This window comes from Periplaneta americana, chromosome 16, assembly GCF_040183065.1.
Source record: "Periplaneta americana isolate PAMFEO1 chromosome 16, P.americana_PAMFEO1_priV1, whole genome shotgun sequence".
NCBI classification, from domain to species: Eukaryota; Metazoa; Arthropoda; class Insecta; order Blattodea; family Blattidae; genus Periplaneta; species Periplaneta americana.
Window position 1 is genome coordinate 85,645,076 of NC_091132.1, and position 25,766 is coordinate 85,670,841.

Genomic DNA, 25,766 nt, shown 5'->3' on the forward strand with positions numbered 1-25,766 from the left:
TTTTATCACTTCCCTAGCATTTCTTTTTTCCCAACATTTCAAACTGCAAATTCTTTACGGTACTATAAAAAATGATTTGCGATCGTCATTTGTTGACAGCATAGATTGTCAACTGGAAATGGCGGCTCCGTTCAAACGTTTTGGTGAAGCTAATATTAGTGAAATAGAATTTTAGCAAGTCAATTAATATTTTATTGTATTAGAGTACTTCATTTCTTCTAATCTTTATATACTTCCCTCTAATCGTGTAATAGTCAATTAAATCACACTTGAGATTTGATTTTCTCTAGATAAATCAAAATCTCTAGTGAAATTTCTGTTGATAAAATATTAAGAATGAAACAGTTACATTTATGGAAATATTTGATCCAACTCCGTGGAGCTACGGCCATTCGGGAGGTTTCGGTCTTCAACGTAGTAGGACTACTTGCTTATAAACACTGACTAATAAGTTAATAATTTTGGAGTAAATTACATATTCCAAAACAAATGACGATTGCACAGGGGACACGCGGTAGCAATGAAATCTTTCTTTCATTCGTAATCTGTTTAACTCCCTCTTTCATCCGACTTACACACCACTGCGAGTAGGGGAGGGAGATGCATTTGATCGTATATTAGACATCTCACAAATAAAGACCATACTGGTCATAGGATCGGCATGACGCAGGTCCACCGCTGCTAAGACATCGCAGGACAACCACAAGACAACGGACAAACACTCATTTTCATGATAAGTTTATTCCAATACCCACGTCAAGAATCGAACCTCGGATAACTTGGTCGGAAATCGCACGCCCTATCCATATAGACAGAATGACGGACATAAATGTCTTCTATAGACAAAATTATACCCGATTGATATTTATAATAATAATAATAATAATAATAATAATAATAATAATAATAATAATATTTATTTTAGCTGGCAGAGTTAAGGCCGTAAGGCCTTCTCCTCCACTCAACCAGCAAAAAGTATACATACATATGTATGAACTTAAGCTACAAAGAATTAAACAATTTGATTTAGATAAGAGTTACATGTATACAAGAGTTATTTATGAATTAAACAGCAAAATACTATGAACTATTAATTAAACAATGAAATAGAAATTGTGCATCAGAATTAAGCTAAAATACATAGAATTTTAATATATTTTAAATAATGTTCGATAAAGGAAAGAGATTATTACGAGACAATTTTTAAAATACAGCGCTATCAGGATGATGTCTAAACAAAGAAGTAACAATGTAGTCAGTGACGGTTTAAGTCAGTATGATTGGAGTGAATTGCTAAGAAGGTTATCCTTTAAGCTATTTTTAAAAATGTTTATTGTCTTGAAGCCCCTAATACTTTGTGACAAGGAATTCCATTGTCGCGAGGTGGATACTGTAAAAGATGAGTAACAAGATGTTCTATGAAGAGATATACTTAGGGTGCCACAGATAAGTGATCTGGTATTTACGTCGTGGTTAGAGTGTAGGTAAGAGAAACGAGACGAAAGGTAATTTGGTGTTGAAGTGTGCAGAATTCGAAAGAGTAAAGACAAAGAGTGTAAAGTTCTACGTTCTTTAAGTCGAAGCCATGAAAGACTTGCGAAGGACGGTGATATCTGATAAGTAATCATATCGTCAGATGTTGCACATATTCTGAACTCGCTGTAACTTGACTGACAGTTCAGAACTAAAGTCACTTAACAGAACGTCACAATAATCGAAGTGCGCCATTACGAGGGTTGTATTAGGGTTAAGTTTTAGTTGCTGGGGCAAGAAGTTTCTTAAGCGACTCACATAGTGAATGGAGGAACAGATTTGTTTTTATATCGTTTCTTTAACTTGAAAATTCCAATTTAGATTATTATCGAAAAAGAAGCCAATATTTTTTACGACAGATGAATAAGGGATTAGTGTGTTGTTAAGTGTAACAACTGAAAGATTACTGTTATTAAGAGAGTTAACTAGGCACTCGACTGATATTATTTAGTGGGGTGCTAATGAAATGCACAATCAGTAACTGTACCATTATCGCTATTGATATAACGTAATATCAGACTCGCAAACTGAACTCCGAAAGTACATACCAAGCGCCGATGTCTATTTTCATCCGCCACGCTGCATTCGACTGTACCTAACGCAGCCAAAAATAGTGACAGGAACTTCTGGAAGCTGGGTGCAGTTTATCTCTAGCTGGAGTTCGGAGGCCTGTCAAAACAAACTCTGCAACGCTAAATTTCCCCTCATCCCTCTTGCTTATGGAACACTCGCATCGTAAAAATTGTAAATTGAAAGATGTTAGAAGGCTTTGTTACAGTCTGTGGAAACTGTGGGTGACTGACTTCAATATGTAAAGCAAAACAGTGAGTCCAGGGATGGAAAATATTAGGTGCTAACTTCCGGTGATGGCGAGAAGGCTTTATTTTAAATCACAAACAGGTTTTTGTCAATTTCACAATATAAAAGAAATCATATAACTGGTAAAGAATGTTAAACAGAGACGAGTTAGGCTTGTTATGGGCACTTCAGATCAACGGGAACAAGACGGCCTACAACGTATGCCTGTCAATTTTTATAACACAGCTATATACAGGGTGATTCACGAGGATTTACCGTCCTTTACGGAGCTTATTTCCGAAGATATTCTGAGCAAGAAATGTCATATAAACATTTGTCCTAATCTCAATATTTTCGAAGTTACATTAATTTGAAGTTGTTAGTAAAATACCTTTTCTCTTTAGTTTTAATTTTTGTAACACAGATATATACAGAGTGATTTATGAGGATTTACCGTCCTTTACGGAGCTTATTTCCGAAGATATTCTGAGCAAGAAATGTCATATAAACATTTGTCCTAATCTCAATATTTTCGAAGTTACATTAATTTGAAGTTGTTAGTAAAATACCTTTTCTCTTTAGTTTTAATTTTTGTCAATTTTTGTAACACATATATACAGGGTGATTCATGAGGATTTACCGTCCTTTACGGAGCTTATTTCCGAAGATAGGCTATTCTGAGCAAGAATTGTCATATAAACATTTGTCCTAATCTCAATATTTTCGAAGTTACATTAATTTGAAGTTGTTAGTAAAATACCTTTTCTCTTTAGTTTTAAGGGTAAAAAATAATACAAATAGAGAATTTACTGTTCAGAAGTGTAACTTCTTTAATTGGCTAGTGTTCTGAAGCTACAAATGTGTTATTAATTGTTTTGCACAGATTTCATTTTTCAATTTTTAACTAAAAATGACACCATTCTTACGCACTTATCAAAAAAATTGTTACAAATCATACGACTTTAGGAACTTGATTCTTTACAGTTTAATTATGCATCCTAATGTACAGTTTTAAAGAATTTACACGAGTGGCGTGATTTGTAACAATATTGTTGTGATAAATGCATAAGAAAATGTAATTTTGAAATTAAAAATCGAAAAAAAAAAAAAAAAAACCGTACGAAGCAACTATGGAATTTACAACACGTGTTTGGCTTCAGAAACCTAACTAATTAAAGAAATGATACTTCTGAACAGTTCATTCTTTATCTGTAATATTCTTTTACCCTTAAAACTAAAGAATAGTGGTATTTTCAAACAACTTCAAATTAGTGTAATTCTGAAAATATTGAGATTAGGACAAATGTTTATATGAAATTTTTTGCTTAGAATGTCTTCGGAAATAAGCTCCGTAAGGGACGGTAAATCCTCGTGAATCACTCTGTATATAACTTCTTCTACGTGGCTGTTAAGTCTGTATGAAAGGAAGAGACAAAATATGACGTGGTCGTGTTCAGCACTGCACAGAGTCACCGCTAAGACAACCCAGGACATTATAAGAAAAGAAACAAACACCCAGTCCTGTGGATGGAACATAAATCTCTTCCATTGCGGTAACCGATCCACAGATCGCATAGATTGAAAGGGCACACGCTATCCACAGATCCATGCCGGCGGACAAAATAACAATTTGATCTTATTACAGCCTATAGAAGTGGAGCAAAACAATGTGTTATAATTATGATTAGAAACCGTATTTCTTTATAAATAAGCTGTCAATTCACTGGTTAGAAGTCGTTCTACCGTAGTTGAACCATGGCCTTGTCATCTCGCGCAAGTTACGTGGGCGGCAGCATGTGGAAATCTGACGGAGTGGACGCTTTTTCTTCCACAACGCATTCAAGGTGTTGTTCAACCACCGTGGAACCACAGTCTAGTATAATTATAGAGTCACGAAGCTTGAGTTTATAAGGGTGCTAGGAACAATAGACTGTGCAGGTACTATTTCGCATTGTCTGTAATGAGGCGATAGTAGCGAACATAGTGGTTAGCAACTATCTATGGATGCATATTTACTACGTATTGAGCTTCGTGACTGTATATACTAGACTGTGGTGGAACGGCTTCAGTCTCGTGAATTAAGTTATCAAATATATTATTTTATGTTTAATACAAAACTTTTTGTTACTTTTCTTTTTGCTTACACATATTACAATATCAGCATTACCAAAATATAAACTAGGCATGGTTTCTACGTTGTTAGCACGAAGATTTGAGCCACAGTCAGTATTTTCGTGTACGCAGAAAAGCCCCTCTAATTGTCCACATTAGATGTAGCGTCCACACTGCTTGCAAATAATTCACACCAAATTCAATGTGGTCCCTCTCCTAGTCACCGCAAAATCTCTTCGCATCTAAACATAACATCCGGTGCACAACATACTACAAGCAAAGGCTGAATAATGTTGTATGTTTTTTCGTTAGCCCAGAGATGATAAAAGTGAGTGTACACAATAACTATAGAGAAAATACAGAAATATTGGTGTTACCATAGTCTAGTACATACAGTCACGAAGCTCAATACGTAGGAAATATGCATCCATAGATAGTTGCTAACCACTAGGATCGCTACTATTGCCTCATCACAGACAATGCAAAATAGTACCGGCACATTCTATTGTTCCTAGTACCCTCATAACTCAAGCTTCGTGACTGTATATACTAGATCAGAGGTCTCCAAAAAGCGTATCGTCATTCGTGCTCTCGATGCTGCCCGCCGAACACAGTGTGCTGCAAGGCTACAAAAGGGGAAGAGACTCGTACCTGAACAGACGGAAGCGATCAGTGGGGGATCACGGCAACAGTCTGCTTATGTTTACAACTAATAATATCAAAAGAATAAGAAATACCATACGTTTGTATATTATTTAGACATATATGAAGCTGGAGCCGTCTGTTGCTATTGACACAAGCCATTGCAAATTCAACCTCTTCTGTTCTATGGTGCCTTTCAGTGCCTGGAAAAGATCTTCCAGTTGTATTTTGTAATTACATCTAGAAGACATTCAGACACAGTAAAATGTTCATTAACTCCTCGGATGAGAATGGCTAGGTGAGCTTTGTCATTTCTATCTGTGCTTTCGTCCAATGCAAGTGAGTAAGCTACAAATTGGTTAGTTGTGGTTTCGACTTCAGATTCAATTACATTTACAATCTTGAAATTCCTTCTCTGAATTGTAATTGGAAACAATTTAATTTTATTAAACTTTTGCTTTGTTCTGGACATAGTATTTTAGTAACGTCCTGTATGCACGATTTAGCAAATGATGCTTATGTAAAGGCTTCATTGATTTTCCAATATTCCAAGTTAGAACATAGCTAGCAAGAAGCTTTTTTTGTTTAAGACTGAGGACACGTGTGTGATTTGTGTTTGTATTTTCTTGTTTTATGTTTATCAAAATATTTGTAGGCCTAAGCATTTCACCTAAAATTAAACGAAAAACTGTATGTTTGTCAAGCGGAACTGAGTGTAAACGTATTGTAATATACTGATTATTATGTATAACCAACAGTTGTACAGATACCCCCAAAATAAATTATTTTCACATGTCCAATATGCCTGTAATTGTATGATATTCTTTATGAAGAGTCTAGTATTGTCGTCGCATGTTGAATTTTAACACACCCTTAAGAATTTTCGAACAAATTAAGCATTTCACATTCTCCCCACTAACACAAAAAAATGTCTCTTCCTATCAATCCTTGAATGTACTACGTCCATGATTAGAAGACATTGTGAAACGGTGGAACACGCCGACCAACACAATGATAATGGCAGTCCGCCACTGCTCTTCGTTTGCGCATAAACATTAAGCACAGTACAGATGGGGGTGGGTGAAGCGGAGAGCGCTCATTACGTACTGGCTTCGGTTCCGTTCAGGGGCTTACTCGCGAGTAAGCTTTTGGAGACGTCTGTACTAGATTGTGGTGTTACCAAGTGATTGACAAATCAACTGAAACAAAAGTCACAAACATGTTTTCTTTTAACAATAGTGAAAAAAATGTTGATGGATATTTCGTAGTTTTGCGATAAACGGGTTATATTTCGTGGTTACAGACATATTTAGAACAATGATCCAACTTTCGCGAGTTTGTTTTGCTTAATTATAGTATTTTAGATATTTAAAAGAATAAAAGTAACAAAGAAAATAATTGTGAACAATTTCGCGCATATGGCTATTATCAAGAAATAGGTCCCTACTTTACATTGTTATAGAATTACACATTTTCAAGTCATTTGTCTGCTCAATTAACTCAAGCACAGACGATACAGAACTATGTAATTGCAAAGAAGTGAAAAATAACTCAATTATTACTAGTACGTATGACTTTTATTGTAGAGAGAATTGAAATATGTTTTATTATGCTTTTTAAAAGTAGTCCAAGTGTACGTCGTTTTGACATTAAACATATATGTTTAGTATTGTACTCTTTTGTGGAGCAATTCTGTGTATTCGCTGGGGGCCCCTGAGATCTTTTAAGATACGAAAGAGAGAGTGGTGTGCGGAAATCAACGGGAAGCTACCGCATTTATCCTTTTCAATAAAGACTGCAAAAAGTCAAAAGGAGGATAGCTATGGCAAAGGAAGCTTTTAATAGAAAAAGGAGCATCTTCTGCGGACCTCTGGAAAAAGAACTAAGGAAGAGACTAGTGAAGTTCTTTGTGTAGAGTGTGGCATTGTATGGTGCAGAAACGTGGACATTACGACGAAGTGAAGAGCAGCGAATAGAAGCATTTGAAATGTGGATATGGGGAAGAATGGAGCGTGTGAAATGGACAGACAGAATAAGAAACGATGCTATGTTGGAAAGAGTGGGTGAAGAAAGAATGATGCTGAAACTGATCAGGAAGAGAAAAAAGGAATTGGTTGGGTCACTGGCTGAGAAGAAACTGTCTACTGATGGATGCACTGGAAGGAATGGGGAACGAGAGAAAAGTTCGGGGCAGAAGAAGATAAGTGGCTCATATGCTGAGACTAAGAGGAAAGCAGAAAATAGGAAAGGTTGGAGAAAGCTGGGTTTACAGTGAAAGACCTGCCCTTGGGCAGAACATTATGTATGTATGTATGTATGTATGTATGTATGTATGTATGTATGTATGTATGTATGTATGTATGTATGTATGTATGTATTGTACGGTAGATTGCAAATAGCGAAACGGCACGTCGAGTCTCGCCACGTAAGATTTTCTTACCAAATGATAAGATTTACACTATAGGAGCCTTTTATAGTACGTACGCGAAGTAGTACCGATCGATTTTGACCGCCATGGTCGATCTACTCTTCCTCCTTGCCTGTCCATTTATAAAGACCATGCCCATAGGTATTGGTCTTTTTCCTACTTTTCCATTCCTTGTTATCAACACTATCATAACGACATACAAAATGTACGAAGGTCAAATTAACTTGTTGCCCAAAAGAAACTCATATCTGCTAATTACTGACAAATAGGCTTTTGAATAGGATTTATGACAAGACAAGTTACATTCGTACCTGGCTGAAAAGTCACAACTGTAGTTGCGTCTTAATTATTTACTCACTGTACATATTCCTGGTTGAGTGAAAGAGACGCCCTCACGGCCTTAACTCTGGCAGGTAAAATAAAATAAATTATAATGTACTTCATTGCCTTTCTTCTTGAGGTAATTACTGTGTATGGCGCTAACAGATTTGTTGCTTAGCAAAACGAAGTTTACTTTGCCACTCCCACCAGGTCTTTTCATCTTTCAATCCCAAAGAAACCGCCTTTACAAAAACGCGATATTTATTAATGAGATGAATTACTTTTCTCATTATCGCATCCGCAGCAAGCCGCGAACCTAAACATCATCGACAAAGTACACGTATTGAAACAGCTCCAAATCTCAAGCTGCAATGTTATACACTCACATGACATAAGGACATACGTAAATGACTTTATTTTATATGTATCTTTTAATAATAATAATAATAATAATAATAATAATAATAATAATAATAATAATAATGGTTTTATTTAACCTGGCAGAGTTAAGGCCTTCTCTTACACTCAACCAGGATTAAAACTTGCTTACATAGTCGAACATACAACTGGATCGGATTTAAGTAATTACATACTGATACGATTTAGGTGCATATGAGATCAAAAGAGGTATTTACATAAAAATTTACCTCATAAAATAAAAATAAACATAGTGGAATTTTTAGGTGTAATAATTCGATTAGGAAAAACCCCCTTCAGTAACATTTGAGTCCTATAGTTCCAAAACGTGTCTCATTCCGAAAAATCGAAACTTCAGATAAGTACACTACTGCACTCTATGATCAATACACAATATACTGTCACAAAATGATGTTGAAAACAATTCTTCTCCCACTCAATTTAATAGGAGGAATATGGTTGATGTTCCAGAACGTGTCTTATCCTCCAAAAGTGTTTTCCATAACTTGCCTACTCCATACTGCACAGAAGTGTTGTCGAAAAGGGGCAAAACATTTTTTATATTGAGCCTAAAGTTATTCGCAAAGAGAATGTCATTAAAGAAGCAGAATTAAATGATGTTAACAACCTTCTAACAAAACATTTCGGCGATGGATGGAAAAATCGGGCCGGATTATCTTTCTACATGAACTTCCTGAATGCAAAACGTGCTGCTAGCCCAGAATGTTGAATCAGATGTTGACTGTTGTGGTGAACCAGACTCTGAATCAGTTCATTGTGCTAAGAACATAACGAAAACTTTTTCATTATGTCAGTATTTTTAATTTTTTTTTTTTACTAAAGGTAGGTAGGTAGGTGTGTGTCCGTGAGCGCGCGTGTGTGTAGGAGAGTCGGCGAGGCTCTGTTGCCAAACTACGTAAAGCTTTCAGCCTAACTTTCTACTAACTATGCACTTAATTATGAAACGTAGTTACGAAAGTTTTTATTTTTTATTTTAATGTATTCTATTGCTCCTTTCAATCTGCTGAGTTATTGAATAGTCTATACATATTTTCATTCATCAGTTAATGACTTTTAGCCTAAATCATATATACCCAGATTGCTCTGCGTTATAGGCTTGATGGTAACAACTTTTTATCAGGTTTACTATGCTGCCACTAGTTGTTACGTAAGGACTCACGTCATAATTCCCATTTGAATTGCATTAGCGACTGTACTGCCATCTCGTGTTCGTTTATGGCGGACGGGTGGCGATCCTGGCGGTTGTTCTCTTCATAGTGAAAACGATTTTAACATAGGAATGAGCAATCTATATGTGATCTGGGATTTAGTAACTTGAGATACTCTTAAAATCTCATTTCTGAGACTTCTTTTGTTTTTAGTACAAGATCTCGTCCAGGTGCATTGTATTGTATTGTATTGTATTGCATTTATTAACATTCCATGGTATTCATACATTGCTTACAGCTAGAATATGGAAAAAAGTAAAAAAAACTTAATATTATTATAAAGTCTTAATTTATAGTCACAGTCTAGATGAAATATATACAGACGAGATTTACAATATAGCCTACTAGTACAACACATAGTTTTAGTATCAATTTCATTAAGTGTTATTGAATGTCATGAATTCACCTACAGAATAGAAGGTGTGAGAAATTAGGTACTTCTTTAATCTGGCCCTAAATAATCTTATGTTTTGAGGTTTTGAGTTTAATTTTTTATATCGATAGGGAGGCTATTAAAAATGTTTACTGCCATATAACGCACTCCTTTTTGATAGCACGATAGACTTGCCGATGGAGTATGAAAGTCATTTTTTGACGTGTATTTATGCTATGAACTGTTGAATTAGTTACAAAGTTTTCACGATTACATATGAGGAAGATTATTAATGAAAAGGTATATTGACAAGCCATTGGCATTATTTGTAGTTTTTTTTAAATATTCCTACACGATTCCCTAGATTTGGCACCTACTATTATTCTAATTACTCTTTTTTGTAATAGGAATATACTGTTACTATCTGTGGAATTTCCCCAGAATATTATTCCAAAACTCATTACCAAGTGTAAGTATGCAAAGTATATTGTTTTTAAGGTATTGATATTTACTATCTTTTGCATAGATCTAATAGCAAAACAAGCTGAATTTAGTTTGGGGGTAATTTCTTTAATATGATTTTTCCAATTTAACACATTATCGATTTTTAAGCCAAGAATATAGTGCACAGAACATATCTCCAATACTTCAGTAATTGCATATGCGGAAGTTCCTCTGCAAAACGCTGGTATCACTCACTCGTCAAAGCTTCAACGAGTGCCACAGTCTCCGGTCTTCGCCGTCTTTATGCCAGTTACACTGACTCACGCCTCCGTATTTCGCCATACATTTTGACACTTCTAGGTTTATCTTCTGGCAAAACTTTCCACTTCACAAAGTCGCCCGCCGCAGCGAGGATTTATGAAAATACACAAAGTCACTCATATGTGTCTCAGAGAGCGACCGAAATAGCCGAGTTGCTCAGAGGGCACGTGGTGTTTACTTATCTGCGGGCCGTGATCTCATCCGCGTACGCGGGGTAGTCATGGAGACCGCTTCCATCAACCCCTAATCTACAGAATATCACCAATGTAGTAAGTGAGAAGGTAAAATGTCACCACAGTCTAGCATATACAGTCACGAAGCTTGAGTTTATGAGGGTACTAGAAACAATAGACTGTGCAGGTACTATTTCGCATTGTCTGTAATGAGGCGATAGTAGCGATTCTAGTGGTTAGCAACTATCTATGGATGCATATTTACTACGTATTGAGCTTCGTGACTGTATATACTAAACTGTGATGTCAGTGTATTCGTATGAGCCACAGAGGTAGATAAGTAGAATTCCCAACCTTTTTTACGTGAATACGTCTAGAAGTTCGGTCCAGTACTAGGATGTCATCCCAAAAAGCCGATCGATACATTTTCAGGAGAATTTTGTCGCACCTATCATCTCTAAACTATATTTACAAGAGATATTCCAATGAAGTAAAAGGCGATCGGCAGACGAAGAATCAATGTAACCAACGTGACCTTGAGTTGAAGCGTGTGACGTCATCTAACGATATGTGGGCCGGGGTAATTGAGACAGGGAGATAAAAAATCCACTAACTCCAATCTTTGACAAAATTGAGTTATGGGCTGGATGGTGCTTTTTAGTTTGTCCCGTATGCGTGGAAGGCAAGAATACACTAATTTCGACATTCATCTGCGTTCTGGGGGCTATTTTAAAATTCGTGGAAGTCAGAACTCCACTTACTCCATGGAATAAGAGAGTTTTTGCATTCCAATATTAATTTCCCGGTAGGTGGCAACACTATCGCTCAATAGCTGAGTAAAGTGATACGGTATTCAGAATCTCACAAAAATATGAAATCCATGTAAGTAAGACTATGAAAGGCACAATATGGAGTAGATTTAACTTCCAGAAACCCAATACAGACGCATCATTCCCCAATCAATAAAGTACAATTCAGCATTGCTATTGAAAGAAGAAAGCAAAAGAACTTGCAAAATTTAATGCAGTTTATTTCTGAGGAAAGTAGGATGAATTACCAAACTCTGTTTGCGGACAGTAATAATCTAGAATCCAGATGCACAGGAAGAACATAAGAGTGAGAGAAAACACAGAATCTGTAACATGAATCAGACTGTGTTAACATTTTAACATTGTTTGTAGTTTTATTTGTGTATTTTGATGTGCTTTATGGTAATTTGTGATTTTCTGTCTCATATATTTGAAATTTAAAAAATGTAGCAATGTTAATCTTAATAATAAACTTCTATTTTCTCGTACATCCCAAGGGAATTAAATTCATAAGGGAATTATGATATATTTATCTTTTTTCTAACATGTGATTCAGTGTCTAATGGAGAAATAGGGGATAAGAGTGATGACAGAAGTGAGGAGAGGTAGAATTGATTGTAAATTAGAGAGGAAAGTGAATGAGTATGATTAAATAGTGTTAATAAAAGTTAGTTCAAATTTAGGGAAATTTTAGACGATAGAAGTACTTCAATATAAGTAAACAATAAAAGTGGTGAGGTGTTCATTAGAAAGAAAAGAAAATTTTAACGTGAGAGGTTTGAAAGCAAATTGAGAGTATGTATTATAGTAATAGAGGTAACAAAGTTAAAGTAAGATAATTGCACACGTCAATGAAAGTTTGTATGTGTTATTGTAATTAGAAGGTAATGGAGAGCACGAATACAGAGATGTGGTGGCGACCCATTACCAAATAAGAATTGTAGAAATAAATATATCATATATCATATCTTTTTTCTTCACATGGTTCATATTTATTCACTTTTCTTAATTCATACACTGTGGAAGTCAGAAAATGCCTAACTCCAGCAGTGTTTATTTAAAATAATAGTGTAAGCTAATGTAAAAATTTAGGTTTTGAAGTCTTCAATTGATAAAAAACTTAATTTTACACAATATTAATAGGCCTAGCTAAACGTATAATATTTGAAGTTAGTAAGACAGATGATAAGTTTTTTCTCTCTCCTGTAAAATTTGGTTTATTGGAATTAGAGAGTTTTTGATTTCCCTGTCACAATTTCAGGCACGAATTTGTGGCTTGCGCGACAGCCCAAGCAGTGTAACTCGAGAATGAGAAGCGAGAGTACGTTCGCAGTGATGTCAAACGATTAGCAACGAACCAGGCTACAATCTCAATTGCACAACAATCAACAGTCGACAAGTTAAATTAGAAAAATTCGCGAGTGATATTGAGTAAAGAGAGAAAACTCGCAATGTAGAGCACATGCGGCGCAAATGAGATCGGGCGTATAAGCAACGGGCAGCACGAAGGTCACTATAGCAACTGACATGTTTATTTTCAATGCATACAATATGGGGGTTCCGGCATGGGGAAGATATACCAGGGTATCTGAAAAGAGATGTTGATTGTCACTGCTGACGTTTATCTTTACAGCAATTCCACCAGCGACGTATTCACGCATAAAAATCGCGGCTGTTCCTCCAATTTATTTTTTTGACTTAGGAATTAGAAGATTATGTAGTCTACACTACGCTACAACTGCCTATTAGGCCTGCCTCTGTAGTTAATTTTTTAGAATGCAATGACTGAATCGACAAAGAGCCGTTCTGGAAGTTAAGGCAGAAGACACTGCCCTCTGACGATATGGTGTCCAACCGCGGAAAATTACTATGAAAAAAAAAAGACTAATAAACAGCAATATCGTCGGCATTATGACAGAGGAGAAATGATACAAAATTCTTAAAACGTGTAATATGGAAATGTGTCATCTTTGCGACAGCGATATTCTTTACTTTAAAACACATTAGCTTCATCAAACGGATATTAAATCTGCTTAGGGGCCAAGGTTCAAATCTCAGATTAAACTGAGTGCAGTTCGTTAAGTATACGCGGTATTGTGATAAATTTACTCTAGATACCTCCGTTTCCCCTGCCATCATATTATCAATTTTCTATCATCTTATAATTACTGCCCCGCACCGTAGCGTCGTGGCCTAAGACATCATGCTTGAACTCGCATTATGAAATGCGCGCTTGTTCGAGTATTAATGGCGAAAGAAACTTTCGGCCAGTGTATGGGTCCGGTGTCAACCCAGCAACGTGATGAATTTTGGGAGCTACAATAGGTAGCGAAATCCGGTTTCGAAAACGAGCTATAACAGCTGGGCAGATCATCTTGCTGGCGAAATGTTTCCCCAGTACTGGTTGGACGATCACCATCTCTGCGGCATGTGGACGTGAGGCCAGCAATCGGCTGGTCAACCTTGGCCCTTCTTGGGCTGTCGCGTCACGGATTAGTTTTTATTACTGACATCTCATAATCATTACACGTGGATAAAAAGAAGTTAAGCAAAGTAAGAAAGAAGGAACTCATTTTCAGAGCTAGGAAGTTGGTACCGAAATTGTTAAGTTGTGTGAGCTTGGACTATATTTCTACCGAATGAAAGGCAGTAGCGCAGCTCTCAATGTCAATGAACCAGAACGACAAACATGTACAGCCGGGTGGTAATCAAACTTGTGCTTCAATCGTCCACTGCCTTAGAACAAGAAAACAATAAACGAATATAAAAAACCAATAATTTGTAATTATAAACTTCGTAACTCCCAATCTAAAAAAATTTACCCATACATATAAAAATAACACACAAAGTGTACAATTATGATTCCATCCTCATTATTACAAATAACAATGATCATTTTCATTTTATCAAAAGAAATACTTCTTTTATGTTCAGAAAAAAAAAACAATATTTGTACTCTGAAAATATTCGTTTTACGTCACGAGACGTTACTGGATAAAATATGAAATATGAAAAAGTATTTCTTACTATGATCAGGTGAACAACAACTTTATGAATCTAATAGTGTATCTCGTTATGTGGCACATAATATTAAACTCATAAAATTGTTTTCAAGACAATTTTTCATTTATATTGCAATTACAACTAGGAAGTTCGTATCGTAATTCTGATGTTGAATAAACTTTGACTGTAACGCAACTGAATGCATAGTAGGACAGGAGCACAAGACGTCAACAGACCAGCAAAACAAACAAGTATTGAAGGCTGGTACATAAAACTCGTCTTTCAACCAACATTTAATGAAAAATAATCCGAGAAAAAAAATAAACGTGTTACAAGTCATATTTGCATAATTATTTAATAACGGATGAGTTTACTTTTTTGGAATCATGCATAATATTAACATTACGTAAATAATACTTACGTTACACAACACAGAACTGCACGCATTGTATTCTTCACCTGACATAATTAGGAACATTAAATCCAGACGTTTGAGATGGGCAGGGCATGTAGTACGTATGGACGAATCCAGAAATGCATATAGAGTGTTAGTTGGGAGGCCGGAGGGAAAAAGACCTTTAGGGCGACCAAGACGTAGGTGGGAGGATAATATTAAAATGAATTTGAGGGAGGTGGGATATGATGATAGAGAATGGATTAATCCTGCTCAGGATAGGGACCAATGGCGGGCTTATGTGAGGGCGGCAATCAACCTCCGGGTTCCTTAAAAGCCAGTAAGTAAGTAAGAACAAAATAGCTCATTTTGTTCAGAACTTAAACTATTAATACAAATTAACAATATTCTTGAAACTATTCACGACTCTACACAGCTCCACAGAATGATACTATGCGTTGTTTGTGAACTGCGTATCGTCTGTAGCGAGCGGGAGCAGGGCGAGGCGCGGGTGACATCTATACTCCTCGCTATACTCAACTGAAATCTACTGTTTTGGTACGAACTTCCTACCTATGCTCATTACATGAAGAGTTGTCCTTCTTGATAGACAACGCCGCAGTATATCCTCCGGGACATAGTAAGGACAATCGATGAAGTCAGATACGGAGATAACGCGAATAAATTAACGTGTCCGAGTATATCAACATCGAGAGGTAACACGCCCAATATCGAACATAAGACAGGCGATTTACCAGCTCACATCTCCGTCTCCGTGCACGCGAGAGAATGAATGAAGACTCAAGGATAACGGACTGGCGCTACAAACAAGGGCTGGAGTTATTAACTGTTCCGGCCGGCGTATCAATTGTCGGTCCCTGGGGCTGCCGTCAAACAAGACCGACAGGCTGCACCACAATAAAGTCTTTCTATAATATCAATGCCTTCGCTTTCTGCAAAGGCATGCGATTATACTACAAACAGGAAGAGATTCAGGCCTAGATATTTTGTCTATCTAAGATCTCTTATATCCTTGTCGAAGTTTACAACTGTTACACTTTTGGTCTTTTTCGATATAATAGTCTACACCATACCTGCACAAACAGCGCTCAACGAGCGCGCGCGCTCCTTCGGAGCGGGAGAGCCGTGTTTGCCGCTCGCCGAAATGGAGAGGACGATACGTCAGAATGACATAGACTTGCTATAGGTAGAGGAGAGGGAAACGACCACTCAGTTGTCTAGTGGAGTGCAGTGTGTATTCTCAGTAACTGTTCCACGTTGCTTACCTACTGCTACGGTACAGTATGGAGGAATCTAAAAGACGGAACATAACATTTAACATTTAACGATTTACAGCTCGAACTTATTGATCTTCAATGTGACCTAAGGGCTAAAGATCGTTTGAATAATACTACTAGCCTGGTTGAGTTTTACAAGACTACCAATAATATCCACGACTACACAGGCTGGCTGTGAAAATTATTGCTATGTTTGGCTCAACATTTATATTTGTGAGCAACTGTTTTCTATAATCAACTTTAATAAAGGCAGGCATCGAACATCTGTAACTGATGTTTCATTACGATCAGTAGGCTACTGTTCCTTTCAGCTGCCAATAGCATAAAACCTCGTTTTCATGTACTGATAAATAAAAATATAACAAAATGATATTGTACATTTAAGTAGCTATAGAATTTCTATTATTTCTGTAAAATAAATATTTCTTTATTAATTAATAATAGTCCAAGATAGTTTTGCAAACACTGAACGGGAATTCATTTCATAAACACTCGTAATAGTACTTCCTTTTGTGTACATTTTGTACGAAATCACCCCTTCTTTCAGTCCACCCTTATAGGCTACAGAGCGCAGCTAATATGAGATCACCCCTTCTTTCACTCCACCCTTATACAGAGCGCAGCTAATATCTGCATTCCGTTCATGAGCTGTGAGCCGGCTCGGAGAGCGCAAACCTTGTGCAGGCCTGGTCTACACAGGACTGCAACGTGATGTTAGCACGACGTCGAATCGCCCCACTTACGATATCACATAACTTTATTCACAACGACAATAAATGTTATCAGTGCACATGACCTGTACTTTTTCACTATACAAGAGCCAATCAATAAGTTTCCGGACTACCCTGAATGTGTATGGGTTAATCGCTATGCAGCTCCTGTAAAGTTCACTTTTTTCCTTGTGCAAGTACGTAGCATACTAACTATTGCAAGAACATTAGCAACGTAATGGAACCAACAAAGACATTGTAGTTTATTTTACTGTGAGTGGAAGAGTGAAATGAGACGACTGCATTGAGTTAAGTACGAGTGTTTGGATAGCAGTGAGTGGAAAAACTGTGATCGCCCATGGTGTGCAGGTACATGACCAATATTTTTCAACATAGCTAAAACATATCAGTATACATCTTCCCCTTTCTGTCCTACTGAATTTGCTCAGAAACTGACTCACTCCACATCACCCCTACTCAAATGTTCGCGCATAACACCGACCAAGCTATCTAAACACAACAGTAGTTCATACAAACATGAGAATCAACACCTCTACCAAACTCCATAACAATACCTGAATTAAGGGTAAACAGACGCAAAACTGTGACAAAGGAATTTTTTATTACTTTAATAAATAGTACATACTTTTCTGTATTAAATATTGAAATACTTTGGTTGTCTGAAGGACCTAAGCCGTCTTTAAAATTTAAATACCACAGCATGGCGCAATGTACCACTCTCCCAGTAGCCATTTTGATGTTTCTGTGTTATAGCAATTTTCTTGAAATTTAGACGGGGAAACTATCTGGCCAGTGCTAGGAAAGCTGTAGCTTTACTACTTCTTTATGGACATAGTGAACATTGAATGCACTGTATGAGGTGAGATAGTAGATAAATAGTACTATAACATTAAACGTCGTTTTCCGTAACTTACATTTTTCAATGTTTATGTACCTTTCTCTCTGCAACCGTTACGAGTAAAAATATGAAATTTTGCACACAAGCTTAAAACTGTATTACCTTTAAGTTAATTCCCTGCAACAAAATTTTGATTTGTTAATATTTGTGAGTTTTATACATCACAAAACTTAGAAAAAATAAAAAAGTGTATTATATTAAATTTTTTTGTAAACTAATATAAACCCTAAATAAAATATTTGGTTGCAGAGACATGTTACTTGGGATATAGGGTATTTCGTAACCGGAAATTTCGTCACCGTTATAGTTTGTCACCTTTTTTCATCATTAGTGTTTTGGTCATAAAATACATTTTGTCATTATGTTTGCTATCAATGAGGAGATTTTTTCATCGAACATATTTCGTCATCATATATATTTTGTCATCATTTTCTTTTATACTGAGGGGATTTCGTCGCCAAAATAACACAGAAAATTACATTTAGGCTGTTTTTATTATGAGTCCAAAACTATCACTGTAGGTCAATAATTATTTTAATGCTCTGAATTAACATGGCTTTTGACTTGCGTACAGTACATTCATTTTGGTTTTTATGAAGTTTCAACCAAAATTCCCACTGAAGTTGTGCTCTGTAGGTTCTTTTATAATGGTTTTATCTGAGGAAACAGTCATCAGGGAATTACAAATGTCGCGCTGATCACATCTCCATACAATCCCGGTCTTCGTAACTTTGTGCTTTGTATAAATATTGTAAATATTGTATGTCCATTATATGTCGATTAACTTATCTCTTGATCCATTACTTTTTACGAATCGAAATAATTCCGCCATACCTTAACTTAGAAGATGTTGAAATCAATGAATCCTGTAACTAAGATTTCGAATCCAAAAAATCAATGTATCCAAACGAAATGAACAATGAATCCTTTAACTTGAAGATTTCGAAACCAAAAAATGAATGTGTCTTTGGAAACGAAATGAACAATGAAGTAGGTTTTATATTACGTATCATTTTACATAGGAATCATCAACGGAAGCGATACGAAGGGGGGGGGGGGGATTGTGGTGGCGAAGTGATAAAAATAAATTGGTGACAAAATATGACGGTGACAAAATGTTGCAATGTCAAAATGTAACATGTGACGAAATCACCGGGTGACGAAAAAAATCGGTGACGAAAATTCCGAATCCCATGTTACTTCAGGTATTGGTAACACATGTGCAAAGTTTTGGGTTTATTGGTTTAACAAATGTTAGAAAAAGTGAAAAAATAAAAAGTACTAGGCCTATTCATAAAATTCTGAAAAAAATAAGGTAATTAAAACCCTGTTTTAAACTAATATTTCAAATTTCAAGGTCCTAGGTCTAAAAAAGTTGTAGCCAATTCAGTAACATAGTGTCATTTCTCATCCGTCCCCCCCTTAAATCTTGCAGTATTATTTTTACTGCAATATAATAGGCCACTGGACACGTAGGAAAGCGACAATAACCTTCTGTTTCCATGGTATCACGAGTCAGAGCTTACAGAAACTATTTAATGTTAAAATGTTGCAGTTTTGCACTCCTAACTCAAGTAGTCTATAAACATTACACAGACGTCCTACCATAAATCACTTTTTCAACTAAGTAGATATTGTATACTGGAAACATGCCATGCCTGTCAAAGTGTCGAAAAATACAATATTATCTCAACACATCGTACTACGGTAAAACAAAATATCTAAAATTTAGATTAATGACCAGTGAACTTTACACTGAGCGTTCGTATTCAGAAAAGCTCTTTTACATGTCGTGAATGTACTACTACGGATGTTCAAGGGGCGTAGCGTGCATGGATGCGGGTGATGTGTCGCATCCTCTGAATTTTTCTGAACAAAATATATATTTATCGTTATATATACCGGTACTTTATTTTGTGTGTATCGTGTTATATCTATTACACATTATTATTTTAACATTACTTTCAAATTTTAAATGTCGCTGCTACAGCATTGGAAATATATTACACGAAGTGACAAAGGCGCGCACCCGTGCCAATTTATTAACGACGAGTTCTTACTCCCAAGAAATATGACTGTGTATGTTGCATCGGTAGGAGTATGTGAGAGCGAGGCAACGTTCAACTCCCGAAGGATTTTGATTTCATTTTCTGCTAATATTATCATCACCATCTGCTTTCACGGATTAGGTCTTCGCCTGTTCCAATCTCACATCTGTTCAGTCCAATGTTTTTTTGGTCTTCCTATTGTTCTTCTTCCTCTAGGTCTATATGTCATTGCCATCTTCGGTATTCTGTCTTCTGTCATTCTCCCTAATATTATTCGCTGCAATATTCCCACACTCTGATATTCTGTTTAAAAAAGCAACAGATGACCATAATTTCGAGAAGTACACGCAAGGACTGAGAAATTGCTTTCAGGAATGTTGGGAATGCATGGATGATTTTGCTGCTGAAAATTATCCTCAATCTGAAAGATCACGGCGGGATGCAAGCCTTGGAGAGGATAAGAAAATTGTGTATAGGCGATTGTTCAATGAAATCCTGCACGTTATCAGAAATAATATTATTCAAAAGTTTCCTGAAAATTCCAAATTGAAACTTTTGAGTATGCTTGATCATACACAATTTACCACCTTTGCAAATTCGCTCCGTGAAGAAATATTGTTAAATCGATAAGAAAATTATGAAGTTTATTTTGATTTACTGTATTATCAACAGTGTAGTCGGCCTCGTTCTGTGCACTTTCGTCTTTTGTGTTTTATGTAAACACAGCCAGGCTTCGGCTCGGTAAATATCCTTATAACTTATGCTACAAGGAAATTATTTCGTTATATGACGTCATTCCATTTTCGACCAATGAAGTGTAATGAAATTTTGAATTCCAACCAATCACAGCCACACTTTGCGATAATTTTTGCAGCTAGATTTATCGCTGTCAATTTATCGCATGGTCGTTCTTTTGTTTAGTCGTTGTCGCCAGCTGTTTCCTCGTAAATTGATGATCATGAATACATTAAGATGCAACTACACGGTTAAACTTTTATTTCAAATTTAAAGCAATGAATGCAAGATTTATATTTAATATTAATTAATATATTTACGCAGTGAAGACGACGTTCAAAACGGCGCACCATGCAGACAAAATCTTCATGCATCTTAATTTAATGTACTTTTTAAACTTGATTCTTTCAATATTCTTCCCAGATTGCACGCATAGGCGATTGGAATATTGAACTGTGTAGATGCAGCTTTAGTTCCGTTACACACTACAGCGAGAATGCGTTTGTCGAGCTGTAAAAAATGCTTTCGTGTAGCACTGATTGTAAGTAACGGTCGAAATAAGGCACAGCTGACATTGGTTCTGCTTCCACAGGTAACTTAACCTATAATTGTAGCTTATAAAATTTGTATTTTGTGAATGAAATTTAAACAATTAATAGAAAGTCAGATGTTCAAATTTATATAAAATAATTGCATATCAAACCCAAAGACTTTGCATAGTAATAATAAGGTCTTTGATGTAACTGCCTTCCGTATGGCATAATAAAATTCGTGTTTAATTAGGCCTATCTATACAGAGATGGCTTCACTGTGTAGCAACATGTCTCGCTGTGAATACATAAGCATTGGTATATAGCTGTCCCCACTGTTACTGTTAAATTAAATTATGATTTCAGAAAATAATGAAAATGTATTTATGTTATAATAATAAGAGAAAAGTGCAGTACATGTAATTAACATTGTTAAATCTATATTTCGCTTTTCGCAATTGGCATTACGGAATAATAACATCGAATTTCTTTATTGCAGTAATCGATATTCATCTACGACTATTTCACTTCACAATGTTTGAATAGGTTAAGTATTCGTTAATATACAATTATTAACATTTTGTGATGGAATTTTAGGGATATATTATTTACATTTTTATTTTATTCACGAAATAGTCCTAATAAATGTCACTCGAGGTCTGAGATTTCCCAGATAAATCTCAGACCTCTCGTGGCATTACTACAGAAAATTTGAAAATTCAACTCAAACGTTCATTAATAAGCCGCTATTTGCAGGAACGCAACTCCCACATATAACGAAAGCAGACTACGTTACTGTAATTTAATCATTTAAAAAATCGCATCTCTATGTCAAAATGTCACGCGACGCCATTGGATGTCCATCACTCTTAAAATGCATCCCCTTCGTCTGAGTTCGAATATGCGAATCTTTGTATAATAATAAGCAAAGCATCCACTCAACAATCGAGAATGACGCATAAGATATTCAAGGTTCAGGTTTTAATTTATACAATGTACAAGGTCGCTGAATGTATGTGTAGAATGTGATTAAAACACAGGCGAGAATTTATTTTGAAACAGCCTATGGTGACACCCTTACCCCTGTATCCTTGAAGCTCCCCTCCATTGCATCCGGTCCTGCACTAAGACACACGACACAGTGTTCTCAACGCTAATGCAAGGATAAGCTCTTTTAATTGGATAATCCGAGAATCCTGGTTGTGACCTCAGCAAAAACCTTTTGTGTACTCAACCGAGTTGAAGATCGTTTCATCTATCATAAAGCCCTGCCTGATATGAGTTATGGAGGTGTACCTTGGCAACTCCGGTAAGTTTATACCACGGGTCATTAATAATAACCCCAGTGCTGGTCATGCGAGTTTATATATACACAAACACATATACACACTCACAAATTTATTGCGCACTTCTTCGTTGTTGCCATTATTTTCCATAAATACACATTATTTGAAAATGTTAATCAACACCCTGAAATAACAACGGATAGCCTATGTATATATTCAATTTTATTGTAATGTATTAATGCAGAAACTGATCAGGAAGAGAAAAATTAATTGGCTGGGCCAAAGGCTAAGATGCAATGGAAGGAATGGTGAACGGGGTCTTGAAAATTCGGGGCAGAAGAAGATATCAGATGACAGACAACATGAATGATTAGAGGAGAAAAATTCGCTCCGGCGTCAGGGCTCGAACCCGGGTCCTTGGTTCTACGTACCAAGTGCTCTAACCATTGAACTACGCCGAAGTTCAATCCACAGCACCGGATCGAATCCCTCTCCTCTAGTGTTTTTCCCTTTGTGACATGACATCAACAAACGTAACCTAGACTATCAGCCCACATGTCCGGAATTATACAGAATAGAACATAAGGTAGTACATTAATTATTGTAGGATGTGATTCCTTAAAATATAACGAACAAAAAAATCTAATATCATTTTGCTCATTTTTGCGAGGTTTTTGAAGAAATAATACTTTTATGCCGACATTTCGATCGCGAATTTTACGAATACTGTTTAAAATACGCTGTACGTCCAACTGCACACTAATGCAATGTAAACATACAACAGCTAATCAGTTGCGAGTACTACGCAAACCATCTGCCGTCTCGACAGCGATGCCAGATTTTTAGACCTTCTGTACGTAACTCGACAATCAATGTTTCCAATGTTTCTTCAATCGATTAATTCGTTATCTGTGAATTTTCAAATTAAAATACTGCTGCAACACGAACATAACAAACGTTCTCTTCGTTATACAAGAAATTAAACCGTATTTTAAACAGTATTCGTAAAATTCGCGATCGAAATGTCGGCATAAAAGTATTATTTCTTCCGAAACCTCGCAAAAACGAGCAAAATGGTATTAGACTTTTTTGTTCGTTATATTTTAAGGAATCACATCATACAATTAATGTACTACCTTATGTTCCATCCTGTATATTTCCACAAATTTACTTTTCCTGACTTACGCTCTTAAAAAAATCGATTCGTATCTGTTTTGAAGTAGGCCTATATTTCCGTTAGAAGACGGAATATATGGATAAATAAATCAATACCAGCATTATCACTACCAGCCGAAGCAATTCAACTTTATGACCTGATTTTGTTAGACGGTCCGTCCTAAAAAAATGCAACTTTGAGTTTTCCACCACACTGCATGCATTTTTTTATTTTGGTGTTGAGGGAAGGGGACCATATGATACAATACGGAGACCATCCTTGGTCTTTATTACAAGTATACAGAGCGTTGCGCTTGGCTCCTGGCCGGAAACAGGTTCAGACATGTTTGCATGGCCGGCTAAGGCCCGGTTTCTTCAACCTTTGTTAAATTTTAACAGTGTGTTATTCCATTTTAACTGTAAACTTAACAGTTGAAGCATTTCTTCAACTACTGTTAGTACTAACAGGCTGTTAAAACTCATGTTAATTTAACTACTCAATTTCATGCAGTTAAATCATTTAACTCTCTATCAGCATATAAGTATTCAGTATGGCTGGTGCGTTAGATGCTGAACTTATATATCTGGATTATTTAGAAAATGATATCCATGAATACATAAACAAAGCAGATGATTTTAGTGATTTGATAGAACAGAAGTTCATACAAATGTATAAGCTATTTTCTGCCAAGCCTTACTTTTCGCTTTCAACATAGATCCGTTTATTTATTTATTCTCAATAATTGGTTTATACTGCGAAATTATTTCCAGGAGAAGGTTTCTCTCGAAGGAAGAGAAATTAGTCCTATGATTTTTTTTTGTTCCAGTGTTTTCCATTTCACAACAGCAATACCAACACGGCAATATGCCATTCCATGCTACTCTGATATAGACGATAGAAAGAAGCATAAGTCAAACCTGAGAGAATAGAAAGATTCTATGCTCTCTGAATCAAACAACGGAAACAAGCGAGAATCGCAACTGTCAGAGTTCAGAAAACAGAATTGAGCCTATACTAGGTTATAGGTTATGGTTAAATTATAGAATCTCTGGTCCTAACAGAGTGTTAACAAACAGAATGTTAAAATGTGAAGTATAAAGTTGAAGAAACGCAATATTTTTAACAGCAATTTATACTTTTAACTTACAGTTAATTAACGGTATGTTAGGTGCATTTTAACAAAGATTGAAGAAACTGGGCCTAAGTGCGTCATTTTCGATCCATAACCTCCCGTATATTTCTACCAGTAGCATAAATAAATATAACAAATAATACAATAATTAAAATTTTCCTACAGTTCCTTTGTATATAATGGGCTATATCTAGAAGATCTCTCGTACACTGTACGTCGCTCCTTCTGCCGAGAGACTGTGGCTTGCGCAAGCCATGGCTGCGTCCAGGTCAGAAAAAAAAATCAATTGTCCATTAACGTTCGATGTGGCATCTGTGAAGTGTATTTGCATGCAACTCACTCTTCACTTAACACACAGCATGTGCCGAGTGGGCTATCAAGTGATTCTCAAGCACAGGGAACTTACCTTTTTCTTGTCCCTCATGGAGCCCCGCCCGCGAACCATGATTTTGCAGCCAGTTTCATGTTCCAACTGTTTCGCTGTCATACCCCGAGGACCAAGGATACGACCCACGAAGTTGAACTGCAAAATAAGAAACAGGAGTTATAATTATCAGCTCCACCTATTCAGCAAACAGGTTGATTTATCTTCCAGTGCAACTGGCCTTATCCTTGCTACAGATTCTACCCAGCTTCACGCAACTTGTAACTGACCTATTCCAGACACGATAAAGAACACACATAGGTCTATAGTTTGACTGAATAGATTTGAAGACAACACAAGGTACAAAAGACTATTCACATACTGGAAAAATGAAATATATGAGGGGTTAGCTGGAAGAAGGGCGTAACTCAGAAAACATAATTTTCAGATAACCAACAAAAATTATCTGTACCCTGCATCTCTTCCTGGAATATGACACTATTCATATACATTGTAAGGTAATACGTTCCCTTGTGATTACAATGAGTTCCATGGTTTTCGATTCCAGTTTCCCAAAATCCTCAATGGAAA

At 36.3% G+C, this 25,766-nt stretch overlaps 1 protein-coding gene across 6 annotated transcripts in view; it reads right to left on the minus strand.

Moving 5' to 3' along the window:
- The window catches only part of how (protein held out wings), a 783,114-nt gene that overhangs the window by 79,456 nt on the left and 677,892 nt on the right, over nucleotides 1-25,766 (minus strand). For all 6 annotated transcript variants that reach the window (XR_011336682.1, XM_069849715.1, XM_069849713.1 and 3 more), the window contains exon 3: nucleotides 25,218-25,334. Coding sequence is in view for 5 of the 6 variants with exons in the window: in XM_069849715.1 (XP_069705816.1) it covers nucleotides 25,218-25,334 (117 nt within the window). In the remaining variant the exon portion in view is untranslated. The remainder of the gene's footprint in view (nucleotides 1-25,217; nucleotides 25,335-25,766) is intronic.